The 23,018-nt window shown below is 65.1% G+C and overlaps 3 protein-coding genes across 4 annotated transcripts; 1 reads left to right on the top strand and 2 right to left on the bottom strand.

Annotated features, from left to right (window-relative positions):
* Positions 1–773: 773 nt before the first annotated feature.
* Cdh15 (cadherin 15) lies at positions 774–17,319 on the top strand. Of its 2 annotated transcripts, none has more exons than XM_040279540.2 (14): positions 774–1,089; positions 6,672–6,827; positions 7,152–7,367; positions 8,175–8,319; positions 11,223–11,383; positions 12,072–12,200; positions 12,536–12,721; positions 13,611–13,864; positions 14,437–14,579; positions 14,709–14,948; positions 15,126–15,365; positions 15,493–15,629; positions 15,767–15,934; positions 16,777–17,319. In XM_040279540.2, the coding sequence occupies exons 1-14, from the start codon at positions 1,048–1,050 to the stop codon at positions 16,975–16,977; spliced, it is 2,418 nt and encodes an 805-aa protein (XP_040135474.2). In that variant the 5' UTR covers positions 774–1,047; the 3' UTR covers positions 16,978–17,319. The 2 variants fall into 2 exon arrangements, with proteins under 2 accessions (XP_040135474.2, XP_005335475.2); XM_005335418.5 differs by having other exon boundaries at positions 905–1,089; positions 7,152–7,307.
* Slc22a31 (solute carrier family 22 member 31) lies at positions 16,448–21,623 on the bottom strand. Its single transcript, XM_078032918.1, is given in 12 exon segments — positions 16,448–18,070; positions 18,399–18,510; positions 19,114–19,328; positions 19,415–19,523; positions 19,624–19,769; positions 19,993–20,146; positions 20,149–20,160; positions 20,370–20,393; positions 20,396–20,449; positions 20,452–20,522; positions 20,610–20,713; positions 21,609–21,623. Coding segments are annotated over 12 exon segments (1,338 nt in total). The 3' UTR covers positions 16,448–17,748.
* On the bottom strand, positions 20,129–22,675 carry LOC144370959 (putative solute carrier family 22 member 31). Its single transcript, XM_078032834.1, has one exon. It carries the CDS (start codon positions 22,291–22,293, stop codon positions 21,691–21,693), a length of 603 nt encoding a protein of 200 aa, XP_077888960.1. The 5' UTR covers positions 22,294–22,675; the 3' UTR covers positions 20,129–21,690.
* Positions 22,676–23,018: the final 343 nt, after the last annotated feature.

The raw sequence follows: 23,018 nt of genomic DNA on the forward strand, positions 1-23,018 counted from the left end.
TTCTCAGCCCCTCCAGGCCACCACGCCCCTTCCTCCACCCAGAAACAGTGGGATCTGCCACCCTTGCCCTCCAGGGTGCAGAGCAGAGCTGGGGCAACTTGGGACCCCACTGACCACAAGGACTGGAGGGGAGGATGCACAGGCCAGCTGAGGAACAGTGAGGACCATTAGTGCCTCACAGTGTGCCAAGCATGTGCACCACGCAGGAAGCCCGGTGCCGAAGGAGACATGCCCACGGGTGTGCAGACAGGTCCAGGAGCCAGCCAAGGAGAGCTCAGTGGAGGCTGGGCCGCTCGAGCTGCAACTAGGGTGTCTCTGCAGCTCTGTGGGGTGAGACCTGGACTGAGCAGTCGTCTGCACCACAGGCCCAGTCCCTCTGCAGCCTCCCTCCCACTCCATCCAAGCCTTTCGTGGGATCGCGCCTCTGCCTGAAATGAGCCCCAAGGTGCCCCATAGCCACCCCTCACCTCCCCAGGGGGCCTTTCCTGACCGGTGCTGAGGTCCTTGCCATTGGACCAAAACCCTGAAGGCAAGGATCAGCAAAGGAAGCCTTGGGGATGGTGGAGGAAGGAGCCTTGCAGGCGGGGGAACAGGCAGGAGCATCCTGGAAATGAAGACGGCTTGAGCCTCACCAGCCGCCCAACCCCAGCCTTCCCTGACAGGCTTCCTTCCCCTTCCACTCCTGAGTCCTTTCCAGACAGCCCTCGGAACCCCTGCCTCTCTGGAGCTCAGGCCCCCACATGTCATTCAGGCCCTGGCTCCGCCCTTTCCGCCGCCAGGCCCCGCCCACGACCCGCACAGTCACTTAGGCCCCGCCTCTCTCCCGCCAGGCCCCGCCCCACCACACACGTGCTGTCACTCAGGCTCCGGCCCGGCCCTCTTCCTGCCTGGCCCCGCCCCACTGCACACGTGCTGCCCCTCGGCCGGCCGCCCGGGCACTTGTGCTGTCACTCAGCCGGGCCGCGCTCTTCAGTCTGGAGCAGGAGGCGCCACCCCGGCCGCCGCCGAGCCGGACACTTTTGCCTTGGTAGCTTCTGGCTGGCCCCGATGAACGCCACGTTCCTCCTTGCCCTCGGGCTGCTGTCCCAGGTAAGGTGGCCCACGGCAGGGACCCTCCTCCCCAGCGTGCGTTGCAATTTCTCTCCAGGACCACTGGCCCTGGCCATCCTCTAGGGACTGAGAGCTGCCGGCTGGGGGTGGGTGCCCAGGTGGGTCGCACTCTGCAAGGCCCTGCGGGAGGTGGGATAACCCTGGCCAGGGCTTCCCAGAGGGAGTGCCACCTGCCTCCCTTGGAAAAAGAGTGGACTGGCCAGTACTGGGGAACCAAGCTGAAGGGCAGGTGCAGACCACCTATCGGCCCTTCCCTTTGGAGGTGCAGGGCAGAGACTCCTCCAACCTGCCCCCTTGTCGGGGTGGCCATGGCCAATCTTCTGCTGGGAGCAGCAGGAGTCCCAGTCAGGTGTTGGTGGGGACTGAACCCCCCACCCCCATAACCCTGACCAGCATTTGCAGGCTCTGTTCTCCAAACTCTGGCCTGGACCTTACCTCTCCTGCAGGAATGCCTGGGCCAGGGAGCTGGGTCCTAACACAGCCTGTCCACATAGCGGCTGTGTCCCACCGTGGGACAGCTGGAGTGCCTATTGTTTCCCTGGAAACTCTGCAGCTGCTGGAGTGGATCAGGCCTGAGGGCCACAAACTTCTGTCCACCCATGGTACCTTGGTCTCCCCAACTTGGGCACAGGACAGGTGGCAGGCACACAGGCCTCTGGCCTGCTCTCCCCACTCTGGCTATTCCCTCCACTGGGTCACCTCTTTCGTGTTCTAGGTTGCTAGTGGCACTGGGCTGAGCCTAGAGCGAGGATATGGCTTCGGTGGCCCCTGCCAGAGCCCAGGGCCCAGCATGATTGGGACCTGGCTGTGGACAGTCTCTGCCTCTTAGATGTGAAGGGTGTGAACACAAAGGGCCAGCACTGCTCACCATCAGTCACTGGGGTTGCTCTAGGGTGGTCCGGGGTGCTGGACATGGTGAGGAGAGTAGGTCCCTTCACAGCACCCACCACAGGGGTTTCCGGGCTCCCTCAAATTCTCATAAGCCTTGCAGTTTGGCTGGCCAGCTCAGGTTTCAGACCCTGACAGTTGACCAGGTGCCTGGCCAGTCAGCCCCTCCAGCAGCTGCTCCACAGGCACTAGCCTCTCAGCTCCAGCCACCTCCCCGCTGCAGGCCCTCACACCTCACTGCATGGAGACAGCAGCCCAGCACAGCCTGGCTGCCTAGACCTCACCCTCCAGCCTCTGTCCAGCCCTAGGCATGGATACCCTGCCTCTCTGCAGGCCTGGATGCCTGCACACCCTGGAGTCTCCTCACAGACAGCTTCCTGCTCAGTGCCCATGCCCCACTTGCTGTCAGGGAAATTCTGCTGGCCCCCAAGGCTGGAGCTGGCTCGGAGGACCCTGGGGTCCAGCGCCTTGGGTTTGGGTATCAGCCTTTCCAAGGCCCCAGGCCCCAGGGGAGAGGCTGGGCTGGATTCTGCTTCCCACTCCAGAGGCCTCGTCCCAGGCTCCTGCTGCAAACCCCCTGCTCAGGAGCGGGAGGCCCCCAAGTAGGTCGGGGTAGAGAACCAGTCAGTGGGGCTAGGCCTCCTGAGCTTCCTGCAGGGGCAGTGGGCAGCGTGCCTGGTCAGCTCTTGTTTAAGGGGTGCTTCCAACCCACCAAAATCTGAGGACCCTGTCACCTTCCCCACCTGCTCAGCTCCAGACTTTTGCCCACCTGGTCCAGCCATGTGGTCCTGGGGCCAGGACCCTGTCACTCCTCCCTCAGCTCTGCGAGCCCCAGGCTGGCCAGTCCTGACCCGCAGGGCTGTCTCCAGTGGGTCCCAGCTCTCTCCACACGCAACCCCTCTAGAACCTGAACTCTGAGCCCCAGGGGACAGCAGGGGGCTGGACTGTGTGTTCACCACTGGCCCTTGTCGGCCCTGCCCACTGCATGCTGTCCCTAGCGACTGGTCCTGTACCTGGGACCCTACCCTGCTGGGGGAGGACAGGGAATGGAGACAGATGGTTCAGAAACCCCACACGCTGCCCGGGACGCCCTCCCCTGAGTCTGGGCATGGGGCCCCAGGGTTGTTAGAGTGACAGAGCCCCCACAGCAGGTCTGGTGCCCCCCAGGGCAGGCAGGCCTGCTCAGCTGCCCCCGACCACTGGCCTGTCCACCCAGCTCCACATGGCGCCCAAGGCAGGCGGCTCTGTGGTGTGGGCCCTGCGGGGTCTGTGCTGCCGGGGGGCAGGGCCATGCTGATGGGAGAGAGCAGCTGCCAGCCCTGTCACCCCTCCTCAGCCTCCTCTGAAGCCTGCAGCAGCTGGAGAGGTGGGGCTCGCAGGGGAGAGGCCGGGCCAACAGCTGGGCCATTCCTGACATGCTGGCCATCCAGGAACAGGATAGCCATGGATTCCAGCCTGGGGGGGGGGGCTCGGCCCGAGAAGCTGTGGGGAGGCAGGACCAGGGCTTCTTGTGCCTTTCCCAAGCCCCCACCCGTGCCCACGCTAGGGCGTTCAGCTGTGCAGGGCGGGTGACTGAGCTGCCCCTCTGCTCCACCAGCGCACACCGAGGAGAGAGCCAGACATACCAGGCCGCGTGCAGCCAGCCCAGGCCCTCTTCTCCTTTCCTGTCCACCACTGGACCCCTGACAGTGGCTTACAGGAGCCCAAGAGGCCACGGGCTCTGTCCACTCTGCTGAGAGGGAGGGGCATGTGGCTTTCTCTTTTCTCACTGTTGGTCCTACTCCCCAGTGCCCAGCACCTCTGTCCAGGCTCAGGGCCTGGCTGGGCTGGACACACTCCCCTCAGGTCACCAGGAATTGCTGGTGTCCCTGCCTCTCAGCAGAGTTGCCTAGCCAGAGCGGACACTTGGCACATGGCAGGAGCTTGGTCCAGTAGGGAGTTGGCCCAGCAGCTAGGACTGGGGCAGGGTCCTGGTGTTCCCAGGGCTTCCACACTGTCCAGGCTCTTGGCTAAGAACAAGGTCAAAGCTTGGGGGTATCGTGGGCACCTACTTGGGAAGAGGGTCCATGATGTCTGTTGATCTGGTTTGGCGTGGGGAACAGAGGAGTGGGCAGCAGTCCAGGAGCACACATCCACAAAATGTCCCTTTTGCCCCCTGCCCCAGGTGCAGGGTCTCTGTGAGCTGGCTGTGTCCATGTGGCTTTGCCCAGGCCTTGCCTTCAGCCAGCCACGTCTTGTGGGGGCAGGACAGGGAGTAAGCCGCTCGAATGCCCCTGGGAGCGGGCGTTGGCTGGCCACTAGTCACCCACCCACACCCATCATGGCTTCTGATCTGAGCCAGCGGCCCTGCCAGGGCTCTGTGGTTTTGCTGACCTTGTGAACTTGGGCTGTGGCCAGGGCAAGTCAGTGGGCATCCAGCAAGGCAGCTGGCGGGGTGGGGCACCAGCCCAGGTTTGGCAGCCCAGGCAGGGCCGAGTGGCCCCCGCCATGTGAGTGTGCACAGACCTGAGCCCCTCGGTCGCCAGGTTCCTGCTGAGCGTGCCCCTCTGAACCAAGGGGGTCAGACTGATGGAGCTGACGTGGGTGGTCACCTGCTTTATGGGGGTCGTGAGGACCACGGGGGACAAAGGAGAGGAGGGCCCACACTAGGTCCCAGCCCTAAACTGGTCCAGGGAGGCTCTGGAACAGCCTGTGCCATCGAGGCTGTGACAGAGACCCCCATGCCGGGCAGGCAGGTTGGCGCTTGGCAGGAATGTGGCCCTGACCTGGAGGTGGCTTGTGCTTGGCCAGCTTTGGCAGGCTCAGAGGCCAGCACTGCCATCTGTCAGCCTCCGAGTGCCTCTGGGGCGGGAGAGTGGCCGACAGGCCTCAGGCCTGAGCACCCTGGCCTGTCCCCGCCAGCCTGCCTTCTACGAAGAGGGTCCACTCCTCTCTGGACTCCCAGGGGCAATGGGTGCAAGGACCAGAGCCCTGGCAGCTCTACTGCCCCAGAAGGGCCTTGGAGGAGGGGCCTGAGGTCCTGCCAGTGGGGGCTCAGGCCTCCAGGGAGGCTGCTTCTGTTGGGATATTGCTGCCATGTGTCACTGTGCCAGCACAGGGCGTAGGCAAGGGCTGCCGCGAGCAGGATGGAGCCCCTGGCACTGGGTGGGGACAGGTTGCCGGCGGGGTGGGCGCAGGAGGCACGTAGGAGGCACAGTTAGGCCTGGCTCTGCAGGGTCACCTGCCATTAGGTCACAGTTAGGTCACCTGCTCTGCGGCTTCTCCCTCCTGACCTGGCCCTAAGGCAGCCCCCGGGCACTGACGGGTGCTGTCCTCCTGAGGCCCCACCGTGTCCCAGCCCCACAGACTGCAGTCCTGAGGGGAAGCCAGGGTGCCGGGCGTCCACCCACCCAGAGGGTGGCAGCAGGGAGCACTGTCCCCTGTTGTTAGGAGGGAGTGCTGACAGGGTGGTCCTGCAGGGAGGAGGGTGACCTTGGTTTGGCCCACTCTGCCCCATGCTCCCCGTGTCACAGAGGGGAGGGGGGCAGGTCACCTGTGAGTCCTCACCAGGGCTGCTGACGCCTCTGTCACACCTGGCAGGAACCTCCGTGGGTGCGGGCACAGTTGGAACTCCATCTTGGCTCTGGCTGGGCACAAAGTGGAAGGGCCCGGGAGGTCCCTGCCCTCTGCCACCCCAGGAAGGGCGCTGGGGCGGGCACCCTCCTGCCCTGGTGGAGGCAGAGAGCCAGGTTGGCAGCAGCCTGGGCCTCCTCCCAGGGAGCCCCCAGGTCCTGCCGACAAGGGCAGAGGCTGGGGAGAGCAGGTGTGGACCCCAGGCCTCCGCCACCTTGCTGAGGCTGGGCATGCGAGCGCTGGGCACCTGGCCTGGTGCAGCCACTTCTGCTGAAGAGAGCTGAAACCACAGCACCCGCTGGCACCGGGCCCCAGCCCAGGGCTTCCTGGCCCTGCCCAGCTGTGGTCGTGGGGCGCTCCCACCCAGGAAGTTCCAGCATCAGGGAACGTGCTACTGGACTGGGAGGGACGACCAGAGGAGAAGGCCGAGGCCCGCAGGCAGGGAGCTGGCAGGCTGGTGACCTCTGCGTGCCCCTGCCCTGCTGAGTGCTCGGGGAGGACAGAGCCAAACCCGGCCAGCCCCCACCTGGCCAAGCCCCCCTGCACCCACCACCCCCCTGCCCCTCAGAGCTGTGGGAGGATGGCCATGTCACCCCCCTGACCCCTGCCTCTAAAGGCCGACCTGTGGGAGGGTGCCCTGCCCACCCTGCCCACCCTGCCCTCCAAGCTCCATGCCCACCCGCTGCAGCTCCTCCCCCTTCTCTCCCAGCCACGTCCTCCTGGGGGCAGCTCCACCTTGGCTAGGGCTGGGCACAAAGTGGAAGGGCCTAGGAGGACCCTTCCTGGGCCCCACTGAGCCCTCTCCCCGCCAGGGGCACCTGAGTCTGCTCTGGGCGCAGTGGGGCCCCTCATGCCCCCACCCTCCTACCAACCACCTACCAGGAGACAACCCCAGGGGCTGGGGCCACCATGAAGGTGGCCCAGATTCCTGGGGGTTGGGGCTCAGCACCTGGGGGTGTGCCTGCGGGGCCCTCCACCTGTGCCCTCCAGGGATGCGGCCAGGTGGTGAGGAAGCTCCCACTAAGAGCCTCCCGCTTGACCGTGGCTCGTCTTGGTTGCAGAGCCTTGGCCTGTCCCAGGGGGTAGCTGGGCTGCAGCCCAGCACCCTGTACCCCTGGCGCCCCGCGTCTGCGCTGGGCCGCGTCCGGAGAGCCTGGGTCATCCCGCCCATCAGCGTGTCAGAGAATCACAAGCGGCTCCCGTACCCCCTGGTGCAGGTGAGGGTAGAGGCCCTGGAGGAGACTGGCTCATCCCGGTGGGTCCTGGAGGCGAACGCACCCGGTGTCCCCATTCCCTGAAGGTGTCCTGCTGACCGGGCCCAGCAGGCAGTGGGAGGGGCTCGGGAAGGCCCCCCTCTCTCGTCCTTCACTCACAGGCCCCAGGAGGTCCTGGGGTCCCCACAGACTCAGGGGCTGGGCCCAGCACAGGGCTCAGGACTGTGGGCCATGCCAGGCTGCCCTCCAGCCCACCCTCTCTCCCTGGGGGACCCTGAGGGTTGGGGGCAGTCTCCGCGGGCCTCTCCCAGCCTCTCCCGCCTGCAGATCAAGTCGGACAAGCAGCAGCTGGGCAGCGTCATCTACAGCATCCAGGGGCCCGGCGTGGACGAGGAGCCCCGCGGCGTCTTCTCCATCGACAAGTTCACTGGGCGGGTGTTCCTCAACGCCATGCTGGACAGGGAGCAGACCGACCGCTTCAGGGTGGGCCTGCCCCTCAGCCTCTGGCAGGCCGAGGCCGGCTGGGTCCTGAGCTCGTCGGGGGTGGGTTGGGGCGTCGTCCTGCAGCCTGAGGTGTTCCCACTTCACAGAGGGTGTGCCCAGGGCCTGTGGGGGCTGGGTGGGCCTCCAGAGGGTGGACAGTCCTGGTTCCATCTGGTGAGGTGGACACGTTCAAGAATCCCCACGAGTCAGTCCTCGCAGCGGTGACTGTTCTTGGGGATGGGATTGGCCAGGGGCCACCCCGCAGAGGAAGGTGAGGGCCTCCTTCAGGTGGGCTGGCGGCCGGCAGACGGCAGCCGGCCACCCTCACAGTGCCCTGCGGGCCGTCGGGGGAAGGGCTTCCAGCCGCTTTCCTCCTGGATCCTTCCCCAGATGTGAGAACTGGCTGGCTTCCCACGCAGGGGGTCCTGGGAGAGCACGTGTTATTTGGGGGGACAGGGCCTCTCGGTGTTGCCCTTCTGGCCTCAAGTGCTTCCCCTCCTTGGCCCCCAAGGAGCTGGGAGAGGTGCCTGCCACGGGGCCAGCCTGGAGAGTCCTCTAACCTGGGAATCGCAGCAGGCCCTTCTCCAAAGGACGAGAGGCGGTGGCACACGCGTGGGCAGGGGAGTTGGAAGTCATTTCAGGAGGAGGGGCTGGAAGCCTGGTGGGGCCCTGCTCCGGGCACACGTGGGCAGCTGTGGCTTCCTGGGGTCGGGCAAGAGGGGAGGCGGGCGGTGGGGACGGCAAGCCCCCTCAGGGGACACTCGCTGGCTGCAGCACGTGCCTCGCCTCGTGGCCTCACTGCTCCAGAGGGTGCCAGGCTGCATGGCCCGAGGCCTGCAGCGCCAGCCCTGCCCTCTGTGTGGACAGCTAAGGGCTTTTGCCCTGGACCTGGGAGGATCTACCTTGGAGGACCCCACCGACCTGGAGATCGTGGTTGTGGATCAGAATGACAACCGGCCCGTCTTCCTGCAGGAGGCGTTCACGGGTCACGTGCTGGAGGGCGCCGCCCCAGGTGAGGCCGGCCAGGTCCCCGGCAGCCACCGAGGAGAGGCCGTCAGGAGGCCCTCAGTGCAGGGTCTCCTTGAGCTGGCCTCTCAGCCTGGGCCTGGCGTGCACCAGGCCCTGGGCTCAGGCCCAGCACGGCGTAAAGGGACCTCTCAGGGTCGGTTCAGCCCGCGTAGCCCACTGCCCATGTGCCCAGAGGTTCCCCAGCACGGCCAGACCCCGGGAGCCTCCGGCCTGCAGATTGGCGTCAGCCCACGTTGATTCTGTTTCACACCATTTTTTGCTTTTCAAGATTCAAAGTGATAACTTTTTGCTTTTCTTTGAATTCTGGAACAATCTCACGCCTGCAGGAGAGTTTCAGGGAATCCCTGCGCACACATCACAAGGACGTGCGAAGCGTTTCAGCTTCTTCCTCTTTCTGCCTCCGTGTCCTGAGCTGCCCAGCAGACCTGGCACCGGGCATTTCTGCGTGCGTCAGTAATAACGCTCGCAGCAAAACCGAGATCAGAGCCCAGGACCCTCCATACCCCACCTGCTCCACAGCCTTCACCAGGTGTCCCCGAGGTCCCTCCTTCTCCCGAGGCACTGAACCTGGCTGCTCACCACGGAATCTCCCTCCCAACCCCATGAGCCAGGGTCTCCTCAGGTGCCAGGCTGGCCTCAGCCTTTTGTCCTCATGCCAGGATCACAGGTGTGACCACCGTGCCCTGCAAAATAACGACATTCCTGACCAGAGGGTGCTGGTCACGTCTGTGCCCCGGGTGGCCCTGGGCCCTGGCTTCCTTCCTCTCCGAGCTCCGCACCTGGCTGCGGGCCACCCTGCCTCCACCAGGCCCCGCACCTTACTCAGCGGCCACCAGAGCTGCCTGCCAGCCTCAGCCTGGTGGTCACCTGCGGACACGGAGGCAGTTGCTGGGTGGGGTCCTGGGTGAGCCTGGGCCTCCCAGGCCTTGGCCTCTGCTCAGACCCCTCAGTGACTGACCAAAGGGCCTCAGCATGCAGGGCCTCTGGGCGCTTCCCAGGGTGCTGCGCCAGTCCCCACGCCCCGCTGTCTGTCGGTGGGTGCCCTCGCCTGTGTGCGTGGTGGTCTCACCCTTCCTGTGTGCTCAGGGAGACCCCCCTGGCAGCAGGGCCCAGACCCTGTATCTGGGGCTCCTGGGACCGTGGCCACATGCTGGCCCTGGCCGTGCCCTGTCCTGGGAACCCGTCAGGTGCAGCTCTGTTCCCTTTGTCCTTTTTTTGGGTTATTTTGGTTTCGCTCTTTGATTATTTTTGTTCCAGGTCTGAACCGGCATGCTCTACCACTGAGCCACATCCTCAGCCCTTTCTATTTTGAGGCAGAGTCTCACTGAGTTTGCTTAGGGTCTTGCTAAATTGCTGAGGCTGGCCTTGAACTTGAGCTCCTCCTGCCTCGGCCTCCCCCATCACAGGCGGGCACACCCCACCTGGAAAGTTCAGCTCTTTTCTTCTCTGTGTCTTTGTGGCTGTCTTGCTCCTGTTCTATGGAAAGAGGAGGATCAGTGTACCCCAGATGCCCTGGGGGTGAGTTGCAGGGTGGGCTTGGGTGCCCAGGCCCTTAACCCCAGCAGCAGGCAGCTCAGGGTCTGCTTCTGCAGGACCCACTAGCAAGCTCCACCCTGGAGTCCGGTGCCCATCCTCTTAATGGGATCAGGTTCTCAGCCTCTAGTTCCTCTAGACACTGGCGTCTTGGAGCACGGGTTGGGGTGGTGACGTGACCTGGGCCCTGTGTTCCTGGGGGGTGACCTTGTGGCCTTGGGGCAGAGATCAACCTGTCACTGGGTGCAGGTGGGTGCCAGTTCTTCTCTGGGTGGAGCCTGTGTGACTCCCAGCTCCGTCCTTCACTGGAGGCCCCTGAACCTGGGGTAGTGGGGAGGGTGGTTTGGACCCCCCTTCCACTTGGCAGGCGGCTCCCCGCCATCTGGGCGCTCCCTCCAGGTGTGTCCAGCTTCCCACGTTGCTTCTGTGGCCCGAGGAGCCCTTGTTCTGCACACCCCCCCTCCAGCACTGTGTCCAGATGTGGTCAGTGGGCCACCGAGCCACTTGCTGTCTGGGCCTCTCTAACAGTTGTGTCTGTAACACGCGCGGACGGGTGTGAGGCCGTGTGTGTGCAGGGCATACACAACACGCCAGCTCCCAGTGGCCCCGCTGCTTCCAAACACAGGGTCCTTCTAGACCCTTGGCCATTGTCCTGATGTCCTGATGGGAGAAACCTGGCTGGCCGGAGAGCACCCAGGCCTGCCAGGATGCCAGCCTGTGCTCCAAGACACCTGCCCAGTGCTGCCCATGGCTTCACCAGCATTTACCTGGTCAGGAGCTCTGTATGCTCAGGTGTGGCCCCTCCTGGGCTGGATGGTGGCTGACATTTGCCACCGTGCATTGAACACGTGGATCTTGAGACACGCACAGCAAAGATTTGCTGGCTGAGCTGCCCCAGGGTGTGTGGAAGCCTGTCCTTGTCACTCTGCCTCCCTGGCTTAAGGCTCATACCCCTGAGCTGCAGGGAACTGTGGGTAAATCAGGAAGCAGGGCCCTGCCCCGGGCCACGGTCAGTCGCAGCACCTCAGGCCCTGGCGAGCTAGCACCCGGGGCTCGTCAGTGCTGGCTCTGCTCGGCACCCCTGTACCCACGCCTCCCTGGGGCTGGGCTCCCCAGGGTGCTGCTCTCACCTGGCACCTGAGCCTCTGCGACCAGCTGCCCACCGTCCTTCAGTGGTGGAGTTCACAAGTCCAGGTGGGCTGCAGGGCCAGCGGGGCATCCTGGATGAGAGGACTCGTGTGCGCAGTCAGCCTCAGCGGGCAGCAGGTTCTAGGCCTGATCTGTGGGCAGCTGTCGGTCCAGATCCCCACGGCAGCCCTGGGGGCGTCCTCCCATGCCTCCCTGTCCCCCCAGGCACCTATGTGACCAGGGCTGAGGCCACGGATGCCGACGACCCCGACACAGACAACGCGGCGCTGCGGTACTCCATCCTGGAGCAGGGCAGCCCCGGGCTCTTCAGCATTGATGAGCACACGGGCGAGATCCGCACCGTGCAAGTGGGGCTGGACCGCGAGGTGAGGTGGCCAGGCCTCTGCTCTACCCACCCCCAGCTGCCCCCCCAAGGCAGAGGAAGGAAGCTGCCCAGACCCTGGAGGACTCCTGTGGGCACCTCTGGAACTGTCTGGGGCATCCACCAGGCAGCAGAGGCCGTGCCCACAGCCTGTGGGTGCCTCCCGGGTGGGGACACCTGCAGTGTGCTCTGCCCCCACCGCAGGGCTCCAGCTCAGTGTGGCCCCAGGGGTGGGGACACCTGCAGTGTGCTCTGCCCCCACCGCAGGGCTCCTCCTCAGTGTGGCCCCAGGGGTGGGGACACCTGCAGTGTGCTCTGCCCCCACCGCAGGGCTCCTCCTCAGTGCGGCCCACTGTGCTCGTCCCTCACTCTGACTGACAGCGTCTGTCTGTCCTTCCTCTGTGGGACCCTGCTGCCCTGGCAGCCAGGCTTCTGGCCTGGGACCCATTCATTAGTGCCCCTCTGTGCCCAGTGGGTCCCACACCACAGCTGACCCCTGGTCCGCTCACAGGCTAGGGTAGAGGTCAAGGCCGGTGATGGTGCTGAACCCCTGTCCTGGTGGTGCCCAGAGCCGGCTGGGACTTCTGACACCACCAGGTCCCTGCACAGGCTGAGCCTGTAGGCAGCTGGCCCCCGCCCCTTCCCGTCCTCTGGTAGCCAGCCAGATCTTCTAGCCCATGTCACGTCCCCAGGTGGTGGCCGTGTACAACCTGACGCTGCAGGTGGCCGACATGTCTGGAGAGGGCCTCACCGCCACGGCCTCCGCCATCATCTCCCTGGACGATGTCAATGACAACGCTCCCGAGTTCACCAGGGACCAGGTGCTGCCCCTGCCCCACTGGCCCTGGGTGGGGCTGGCCTGCCTCTCAGAAGGGTCCTGAGCCAGGAACCCGGGCCGAGTGTGAGGGTCCACCAGGACAGGCGCTGCAAGTGGGACAGGGAGAAGTGGCCATGTGTGACCGTGGCTCAAGCAAGGAGCGTCTCCTGGGGGAGCAGCCAGCCCTGTCCTTTGGGGGAAGGTGGCACACATGGATAGTGACTCTGGAAACAACCCAGGACACATGGTGGTGGTGGCAGAGCAGGCTTGAGGGAGGAAGGTGTCCCCAGGGAGGTGGCATGGCATGGCCAGCCATGAGTAACCAGCTGGTCCCCCTAGTTGTCCATGGAGGCTGCAGAGGCCATCAGTGGAGTGGATGTAGGACGCCTCGAGGTGGAAGACAGGGACCTACCTGGCTCCCCCAACTGGGTGGCCAGGTTCACCATCCTGGAAGGGGACCCGGAAGGACAGTTCACCATTCGCACTGACCCCAAGACCAACGAGGGCGTGCTGTCAGTGGTGAAGGTGAGGGCCCCCGTCACGTGCACACCTTGCCCTGGCAGAGGTGTGGACCCCGCACCCTGCACGCCCCGTCCTGAGCTCTCCTGGGCTCCTCCTGCAGTGTCTGCTGACCTCCTGGTCTCGCCTGCGTCCTGGGGTGAGAGGAGGGCAGAGCCTGCTGGGACTCCAGGGTCCAGGGCACCCTGACCCGGGGCAGCAGGCCGAGGGAGCTGCCAGTCGCCTGTCTCCATGACTGTGGTCCACGTCTGTGTGCTGCCTGTGTCAGTCCCAGTGCTCCCAGGCAAGCAGAGGCAGCAGGAGCCACACAGAAACACGCGTGCACGTGCACACATGTCTGTGGACAGGCACATCTCAACGTCGGTGCACTAGAGAACTTTCTGTGAGACTGGGGCTGTAGCTCTGTGGTGGAGCATATGCAGGCCTCTGGGTTCAATCAGAGGAAGGAGAAAGAAACTGATTTGCAAGAAACTGACTTGTGCCTTTGGGGCTACTGGAAACTCACTCAGGAAGCAGAATTTCTTTGTCCTCAGAGACAAAGCGCTCTGCTCTCAAGGCCGCACCTACTTAGGGAGGGCCCACCATGAGCCAGGATGGTGTCTGCTCAGCATCAGCTGATCCCATCCCCCAGGTCCTGCACAGAGAAGTCTGCTTGGCCTTGGGCGGCTGTGGTCTGCTCTGACACACAGACGGACACACCACCCCCAACAAGTTCATTTTGTGGTGTTGGTATTGTCCTTTGAGGCGTTTAGTCCTGCACAGTTTTGACCTGTCAAGGTTAAAAGGGGATGAAGGGGACACATGCTCTTGGGACGGGCCCAAGGAGTGCCCCCCAGGAGCCCTGTTAGGTGCCTGGACTTGCACCCAGAGTGGGTGGCCTCTGCTCCTTCCACAGCCCCTGGACCACGAGAGCCGTGAGCACTATGAGCTCATGGTGACTGTGCAGAACGAGGCCCCACTGCAGGCAGCTGCCCCCCGGGCTCAGCGGGGCCAGGCCAGGGTCAGCGTGAGGGTGCAGGATACCAACGAGGCCCCTGTGTTCCCGGAGAGCCCACTGCGGACCAGCCTGGCTGAGGGGGCACCCCCAGGAACCCCTGTGGCCCTCTTCTCTGCCAGAGACCCTGACACACAGCAGCTGCAAAGAATCAGGTGGGCCTGCTGGGTCCCTGGGGACCAGGTGTGAGTGCGCTGCCCTGGCTCTGAGGCAGAGGCGGAGAGATTGTCCGTGTGCATCCCGTGGGGTCTGGGGCCCTGCTGGGCTGTGTCCCCGGGGGCGGGGCAGGGCTCTAGGTGTTCCTGTGGACCTGGCCACAGTCTGTTCCCAGTGACCTCTGAATGTCCACTCTGTCTGTGCTGGTGGGCCCTAGTTCCTGCAGGCCTGGTTGGGAGTGTTTTAACTCACCCCCTGCTGACCTGGCCCAGTGTGCTTGTCTGCCACCACGGGCTTCTGTACACACCTGGCACTGACCAGGACTCAGTTCAAGGCTGTTTCTCAAGGCCCTGGGCAGCTGCTGGAAGCTTCAGCTTCCTCATCTGGCTGGGGAAGGGACTCTGCACCCAGGCCCCTGAGTGCTGTTGTGGGTGCATATGCCCGGCCTGGGGGTGTGCGTGTGTGCAACACGAGAGGTGCATGTGTGCATGGCTGTCGTCGGGTCTGCAGGGTACGTCTGTGTGACCCCGTGCCAGGATGTCCTGGTAGGTTCCACTCCTCTCCACCACAGCTATTCCAAGGACTATGATCCCGAGGATTGGCTGCAGGTGGACAGAGCCACAGGCAGGGTGCAGACCCAGCGCGTGCTGAGCCCCGCCTCCCCCTTCCTCAAGGACGGCTGGTACCGGGCCATCGTCCTGGCCCTGGATGACGGTGAGTGGGACCCTGTGCCTGGCTTCAGGGCTCTCTGGCCTGGCCGGGCCTCTCTCCTCCCAGGGCTCCACCCAAAGGGTGGGTGGTGGGCTGGGGCAGGGCACCCAGCCTACTGCCGCCTGCCTGCAGGCTCTCCACCCAGCACCGGCACAGGCACCCTCTCCATCGAGATTGTGGAGGTCAACGACCATGCACCTGTGCTGGCCCCTCCATCGCCCAGCAGCCTGTGCAGTGAACCGGACCAGGGGCCTGGCCTCCTCTTGGGTGCCACAGATGAGGACCTGCCCCCACACGGGGCGCCTTTCCTTTTCCAGCTGAGCCCCAGGTTCCCAGAGCTCAGCCGGAACTGGAGTCTCAGCCAGGTTAACGGTGAGTCCCCTAGCTAGGGCCTGGGACCTGGTGGTGCCCAGAGGGCATGCGACACTGGCCACATCTTCAGACTTCTCATGCCCAGTGGGTGGACGGGAAACCGAGGCCTAGGGATTCGGATGCTGTTTGGACGTAGGGAGGCCCCAGGGTCTCTGCTGACAGAGTGGCCCTCTCCAGTGAGCCACACGCGCCTGCGGCCACGGCACCAGATCCCTGAGGGCCTGCACCGCCTCAGCCTGCTGCTCCGGGACTCTGGGCAGCCGCCCCAGGAGCGCGAGCAGCCACTGAACGTGACCGTGTGCCGCTGTGGGCCCGACGGCGCCTGCCTGCCGGGGGCCGCTGCGCTGCGGGCCGGGGGCGCGGGCGTCAGCCTGGGCGCGCTGGCCATCGTGCTGGCCAGTGCCATCCTGCTGCTACGTGAGTGCCCCGCCCAGGCGGACCCGCCCCTCCCCTAGATCCGCATGCGGGCCCCGCCCCGCCCTCCCTCGGGTGGACTTCCACACTCCCACCCAGCCCCGACGTCACCGCCCTCCGCTCGCCCCAGTGCTGGTCCTGCTCGCGGCGCTCCGCTCGCGGTTCCAGCAGCCGCCGCGGGATAAGGGTCTGCTGCGCGGGCTACAGGACGACCTGCGGGACAACATCCTCAACTACGACGAGCAGGGAGGCGGGGAGGAGGACCAGGTCAGTGGAGCAAAGGTGGTGGCTCAGAAATGCTGAGCCCCGGCCCGGGGCTCCCCAAGGAATGGGGCCCTTCCCAGCCGCTGGACGGCACCCAGAGCCGCCCGGTGCCTCCCTAACCGCACTTCCTGTGCTCCCAGGATGCCTACGACATAAACCAGCTGCGCCACCCTACAGAACTGCCTGCTCTGAGCCTCCCCTTGGGACGGCCACCCCTGCGCCGTGATGCTCCCTTTGGCCACGTGCCCCGCCAGCCACACCGCGTGCTCCCCACCAGCCCTGCTGACATGGCCAGCTTCATCAGCGATGTAGGTGGCCCTGGGGAGTGTGGAGGTCAGAGGGGGAACTGTGCATGCCCACACGCACACCCTTGAGTGAGCACACATGCACAGGTACATATGTGTGAGCTCACCGGCCTTTCAGTCTCCACACTGTGTGTCCACCTGGGATATTAGCCCCCGGGCTGCAGGTGATCAGAGAGGACTCACTGGTGGGACCCTGGACATGCTTCGGGGAAGCCTGAGCTGCAGCAGGGCCAGCAGGCCGGGTGGGCACATTCCAAGCTTAGCATTGGGGGTGGAGTGTGGTGTCAGTCTCTACGTGACAAAGGGAGATTGGCCATCTACTGGCTGGGACTTGGACCCAGGTGGCCCTTGTCCTCCATCTATGAAGCTCATTGTGTGGGTTAAGAGGCTGGACTTTCTCTGGCTCACTACAGTGGTGGGTAAGAGGCTGGACTTTCTCTGGCTCACTACAGTGCTGGGTGGGTATCAGTATCCGTGGGCCTGCTTTCATGGTCAGCTGAGACATCACAGTAGCCATTTGGATACTCCCAAGCTACATGCAAGATGCCCAGAACATGCAAAGCCACGGGGCCATGCAGGGAGACGTCCACTATTCACTGTCATGCAAAGCCCCAGCAAACTCAGTCACCCTGCAGCAGCAGGCACAGTGCTGGTGCTGTTAGGAGTGACTCGCAGCTGCTCGTGGTCCAGGGCTGGCTCCTTCCACCTTACCGCCCGAGGACTGCCCTCTCAACCCTGCTGTGCCCTGGGGGCTCTGCTACTGCAGACCTCCCCTGGCTTGCGACAAGAGTGTGGCAGCTCCCAGCTGGCCTCTGCCGTCCTAAGCTCTGTGGGCCTTTCTGCAGGGCCTGGAGGCTGCGGACACTGACCCCAGCGTGCCACCCTATGACACGGCTCTCATATATGACTACGAGGGGGACGGCTCTGTGGCAGGAACGCTGAGCTCCATCCTGTCCAGCCATGGTGACGAGGACCAGGACTATGACTACCTCAGGGACTGGGGCCCCCGCTTTGCCCGCCTGGCAGACATGTATGGGCATCCATGAGAACCAAGGCCAGGAGTGGAATGTGCTGTTTGGATGTGGCCACCTGACAGGGAGGGGGCCTTCTGGGGGCATCTGCACCCAGAGACCAAAGTGTAACCTCAGGGCTGACAGGGAGCCCATTCATGGCAAAGGCGACCTCACCAGACCACTTCCTCTGGCCTTTCTCCCAAGGCAGGATGAGTGTGAGGGGACAGCACTTGGAGTCTGGAGTGAGTGGCAGGAGGTGGCACCCTCCTGCTGGAGTTGGGGAGCTGCTTCCCATCCTTGCTGGGGTCACCCCACCTTTGCCCCCCCTGGAGGCCTCTCCTCTGTATGGAAGCAAGAGCCTCGTGGTGAATCAGAGTTAAAGTCTGGCTAGTTTATCCAGTGCTCGGTCAGTGCCCGCACCACCATACCCACAAGGGCACCAGGGTCCCTGTCCCCAAGAACAGGGCTCTGCCAGGCAGGCTGTGCCTGGCAGGAAGCCACAGCCTGGGGCAGGGGAGGTGGGAGGCCTGACCTGCTCTGGCCATCCTGGTGAGGCCAGAGTGTGTGCCATGTGGGTCAAGGCACCAGGCCAGCCCTGCCCACCTGGTGGACGCCACACTCCATGGCTGCCTCTGCCCATCTGGTGGCATGGCCACGGAAGAGAGGAAGCCAGCCCCCCAGACCAAGAGGCCCGTCCAGGGCCCCTTCCTGCTGTGTCCACCGCCTCCCTGCCCGCACTGACTGGCGGTCTTGGTGGGATGTGTCTGCCTCGCTGTGGCAGCTCTGGTCAGCCCGTGGGGGTGTTCAGCTGTGGCCCTTGTCCTGGCTCACAGGCCCCCCCCAGCAACAGTAGTGCTGCTGGGCAGTGTGGCTGCTCATCCCGAAGGGGAGGGCAGCAGCAGAGGCAGGTGGTCCTGGGGTGGACACTGCGGGGACCATGTAGGTGGTCAGCATCTCCCGGCCATGGGTCTCGGGCAGCAGCAGGACACAGAGCAGGATGAGGATGGCCAGGGAGGTGAAGACCGCATCTTGTAGGAGGAAGCCGTGCCGGCCACGAATGTCAGTGAGCGGGGCAGCAGCCCGGCCCAGGAACCCGGCCCCCAGCACCAGGCCTAGCCCGGCTCCCCTGTGGGAGAGAGCATGGGGTGCAGCCGGGTCCCCAGTGTGCTGGGGTTCCAACCACTGCCCTGGGCAGGGAGTGGGTGGCCTCCCAGAGCTGGAGGTGCGGCTCCGGGAAGCAGACGTGACCAGCTGTTCTCTTCTGCCCGAGGTCTGCCACCCTCGAAGGCTCCTCACCCCACACCTCCTTCCCAAGCTGTGCCCAAGTCCTCCTGTGGGTGGCCCCGGTCATCCAGGAGGGCAGCGCTCAATGGCCCTATTCAGGTGCAGGATGGCGGGGGCACAGGCCTCTGTCCGGCTGACCCTTCCACGTTGCTGGCCAGCTCTGCACTCACCTCATCACGGTGGGGAAGGCCTCGGCTGCAGAGAGAACACTGGGCACCGACACAGCCTGGGAGGCCAGGGGCCCCAGGACAGAAAGGGACAGTGGGGTCCAGCCTGGCAGGTCTGGGGACAAAGGGCAAGGTCCTCAGGGCTCTCCCCCAGGCCTTCTGACCCGACGCCTCAGGGCCCCTCCGTCCCCGATGCCCCCCTCACTGTGGCATATGGGGGTCCATTCCCTCATACCCTCCCGTGCAGACAGCTTGGATTCTAGAGTCTTGCCAGAAACACAGCTCAGGGACTGTCCACCTGTAGCCTCTCTGCTCATGCTACTTCCTTTGCAATTTGAGAACTGTCCCCAAAGTCTGAACTATTTCCTTTCTGTGCTAGATTAGATGGCCCTGTGGAGAGGATTCTCCCATGCCAGCCCCAACCGGCCTTGGCTGCTCGAGGCTGGCAGAGCCTACTAGGCCTGACCTCTGAACTTTCACCTACACTGTGTCGGGCACAGGTGGCCAGGCCCAGGCAGGACAGCAGTAGTTGGCTGTCATGAGGGATCTTCTTGGTCCCTTCACTTTTTCAGGCCTTGATTTCCCCTGGTCTACGTGGGGGATGGAGGGAATAGGAAAGTAGGAGCTCGGTGCCTCTCCCCGTGGGCACCACGACCAGGTCAGACCTTTGGCCCACACCCAGTGACCCCTGTGTGGCCTGCTTGGGCCCCAAGCTCACACTGAGCCCCAGCGAGGAGTAGCAGGGATGCCAGGCCTGCAGCCATGGTGCCCAGCAGCAGGACAGGGCGGCGTCCACAGCGATCTGCCGTCAGGAACAGCAGTACGGTGGCTGCAGCCTCCAGGCCAGCTTCCAGGAAATAGGGCAGGTAGAAGGCAGGCTCGCCTGGGGCCAGGCTGCGGAGGAAGCCGGCCCTGATGCCCCCACCGGTCAGCCTGGAGGGAAGCAGAGCTGTATCCACCAAACACCCTCCCCTGGGTGGCTGCAAACCCTGGCCCACCCTGGGCCTGCTCCTCCTCACGAACTGAATCCCAGGATGAGCCCGCTCCTCCAGGTGACACGGGTGTGCAGGAGGCCCAGGATGGAGTGGTACTGGGGCTGCGGGTTGCCTGCAGACAGCGCGGCCAGCTCTGGGCCAGGGAGAGGAGGGAGCAGGTGAGAGGGGCAGGGGGCCTCCCAGGCCCTCCGTCCTCTAGCCCCTGCCTGGCCACTCCCTGGCTAGTGCGTTACCTGTAGCCAGGGAGTTCTCCTCTGAGGAGCTGTCATCAGGGTCCAGGCCGCTGGCTTCTGCAAAGTGCCACAGAATCCTGCCTGCTTGGGTCACCTGCCCCGTGGCCAGAAGCCAGCAGGGAGACCCAGGGAACAGAGCTGGGAACCTGCAGGGTGGTCAAGGATGCCTGTGGCCTGCTCACCTCTTCCATGATGGAGCAGCAAAGCCAGTGCCCTCCCTGGACCGAAAGGGGTTGGGACATGGATGTGGCTTGTGGGGACATGGATGTCACCCTGTGCTGTGGCCAAGTAGCAGGTGTAGAATGGAAGTACAGAGAAGGTATCTACTGGCCCCCAGGGCGGCCCCTGCCCAACCCCTGTAGTACTCACCCCCAAAAGAGCAGCAGGAATCCAGTCACCAGGGCGTTCAGGCCCTGCAGAAGGCGCCAGTCCTGCACCAGCATGGCCAGCCCAGGCAGCAGCAGGGTGCCCACCACTGAGAAGAGGCCAGCTCCCATGGAGAAGGCCAGGCGGTGTGGGGGTCACACAGCTCCAGGCCTAGGCAGACAAAGACGGCTGAGGCCAAGGCTTCTAGGAGTACTGCTGTCTGGAGCTGGATTTGGGGGCCACCTGTCACCAGCCTGAGTTGGGGGCTCTGGAACAAACACCAGTGGCCACTGCCTTCCTGAGGAGGGTCCTCAGGGAGTGCCAGAGTGGGTCCTGTGCTGGCCACTGCCCCTCCCCAGGCAGCCCCTCACACTACTCACGAGCTACATAAAGGGCAAGGAGGGCCCTGCCAAGGTGCCCCCGTGGAGAGACCTCAGGGCCAGGAGGGTCTGGAAACTGCAGCCAGGGCTTCACTGGCCCCTAGGACTGTGGCCAGCACCAGGGAGACCACAAAAACAGCCCGGCGGCCAAACCTGGTGGGCAGGGGGACACATGCTGGTGTGGGTCAGGGTGCACCTTACAGGCTGGGAGCTAAGGGCAGAGGAAGGGCAGGGTCTCACCTGTCACACCCTGCACCCAGAAGGACACAGCCTAGCAGCCCGCCCAGGAAGTGGCACGTCTGCTCCAGCGGCACCTTCCAGCTATCTTTACACACCAGGTCCCACTGTGGGGAACACTAGCCATTGTGGACCAGCCCAGGACTCGCCCTTGCTGGGGGTACAAGATGCTGGGAGCCCCAGAACCCTCTCTGGGGACAGGAGAGGGCAAGGAACTTGGAAATGAAACAGCAGCTTTTTTGACTCTGGTGGTCTTTGCCTAGAATTGGAACAACCTCTGATTTGAGCCCTCGGTGGCAATGCCTTGGGGTCCCCAAGATTCTACATGCAGCCCCAAGTCATCTGTGGGGGGATCTTCCTGCCCTAAGGTTTTGCTTTTCCCAGAAGCGCCGTCCCACCCTCCCCCACGTCTGGCCCTGTCGGCCCTTCACTGTCCCAGTGATACACAGGGCCTGGGGCCTCGGGCTCCACGTCCTGCCCACCCTTCTGCCCTCGCCCTGCCGGCTCTCAAGAGCAACTCGGTCGGTCGGGCGGAGAGTGCTCAAGGCTTTTCCTTGCCGGCAGCCAAGGGCCCTTGACCTCCCCTTTCCCATTCCTGCCTCTTCTCCCCAGGCTAACAGTCCTGGGGGTCCTGCTAGGCCGTTTTTATTTTAAAACCCGACCCTTCTGAAGGTGAGGGGCATGGATCCATCAGGAGCCAGCAAGAGGGACGCTGGGAGTCGGAGGAGCAGAACCCCACCAGTTTCAGGGACCCAGGCAGGCCCTCAGAGATGTGGCCACTGTTCCCTCCCACTGAGGCCACTGCTCCGGGTGAAGAGGGCTGCCGAGGGGAGGCAGGCTAGTGGGAAGGGTGCCCGTTTCCCAGAACCCTGAGCCCACACACAGATCTCCCTCTGAAATGAAACTGACAGCCATTCCCTCCATTCAAAACCGCCTGTTCTGGAGTGGTACTGGGGCCCACTCCATTCAAAACCGCCTGTCCGGGTAGGTCCCAGCACCTACCTGGCCCAAAGCCATTAGTTGCTCAAAACGAGCCTGGAACTTTGAATTCCAGGCCCTGCTTACCACCCACGCCCCCCTGCCTTCACCTCCAGCCTAAATTCTCCTGCCTGTAGCCCACGCATAGTGGTGGCCAAGAGTCCTGGTGTACCTGCTGCACCCGCACGGCGGGAGGGGGCGGGAGAGCCCCAGTGAGAACCCCGGCAAAGGCACAGGGAGGGACCCGCAGCAGGGCAGAAGACCCCCAAACCACCCACGTCCCTGCCCCGCTCGTTCCTGGGCAGACCCCTCGGGCGGGCGCACCTGGGTGACCGGGCTGTGCATCAGGCCAGGGGAGCGTATAGAGCCAGCCGCGCGTGCAGGACCGCGTGCCGTTTGGCGCGAGCGCGGAGCTCGGGCGGGCGCCGGCCACCGGGTAGCGCAGGAGCAGGCACGGGCTCAGGGCGCGCGCGGGACCCAGGCGCGGCACGCTGGCTTCGAGCAGCGCCGGCCCGCGCAGGGCACGCAGTGAGGGCGGTAGTAGCGCGGGGTCTGGACGGCAGTGGTGCGCTGGCCGCGCGGTGAGCAGTGGCTCCGAGCTCAGCGCCAGCCCCAGTGCCGCGCAGGGCAGCCACGAGGCGGCGGCCAGCAGGCGCCGAGTCCGGCCGAAGCCTCCTGCCGCGCACAGCACCCGCGCCTCGCGATCCATGCGTCCTTGGCCGCGGCGCTCTGGCTCCAAGCCGGGGACTAAACCCGGAGAGTCGGAAGCCTGGGAGGCGCAGGTCCTCCGGGAAGGAGCCCGCGGGGCGGGGTCGCGATGGGCGGAGGCAGGGGCGGGGCCTCCGGGGAGGAGCCCGCGGGGCGGGTCGCGATGGGCGGAGTCAGGGGCGGGGCCTCCGGGGAGGAGCCCGCGGGGCGGGACTGCGGTGGGCGGAGTCAGGGGCGGGGCCTCCGGGAAGGAGCCCGCGGGGCGGGTCGCGATGGGCGGAGGCAGGGGCAGGGCCTCCGGGGAGGAGCCCGCGGGGCGGGTCGCGATGGGCGGAGTCAGGGGCGGGGCCTCCGGGGAGGAGCCCGCGGGGCGGGACTGCGGTGGGCGGAGTCAGGGGCGGGGCCTCCGGGAAGGAGCCCGCGGGGCGGGGTCGCGATGGGCGGAGGCAGGGGCAGGGCCTCCGGGGAGGAGCCCGCGGGGCGGGTCGCGATGGGCGGAGGCAGGGGCAGGGCCTCCGGGGAGGAGCCCGCGGGGCGGGTCGCGATGGGCGGAGGCAGGGGCGGGGCCTCCGGGGAGGAGCCCGCGGGGCGGGGTCGCGATGGGCGGAGGCAGGGGCAGGGCCTCCGGGAAGGAGCCCGCGGGGCGGGGTCGCGATGGGCGGAGGCAGGGGCAGGGCCTCCGGGGAGGAGCCCGCGGGGCGGGTCGCGATGGGCGGAGGCAGGGGC

The sequence above is a fragment of the Ictidomys tridecemlineatus genome, chromosome 15 (assembly GCF_052094955.1).
Source record: "Ictidomys tridecemlineatus isolate mIctTri1 chromosome 15, mIctTri1.hap1, whole genome shotgun sequence".
Lineage (NCBI taxonomy): Eukaryota > Metazoa > Chordata > Mammalia > Rodentia > Sciuridae > Ictidomys > Ictidomys tridecemlineatus.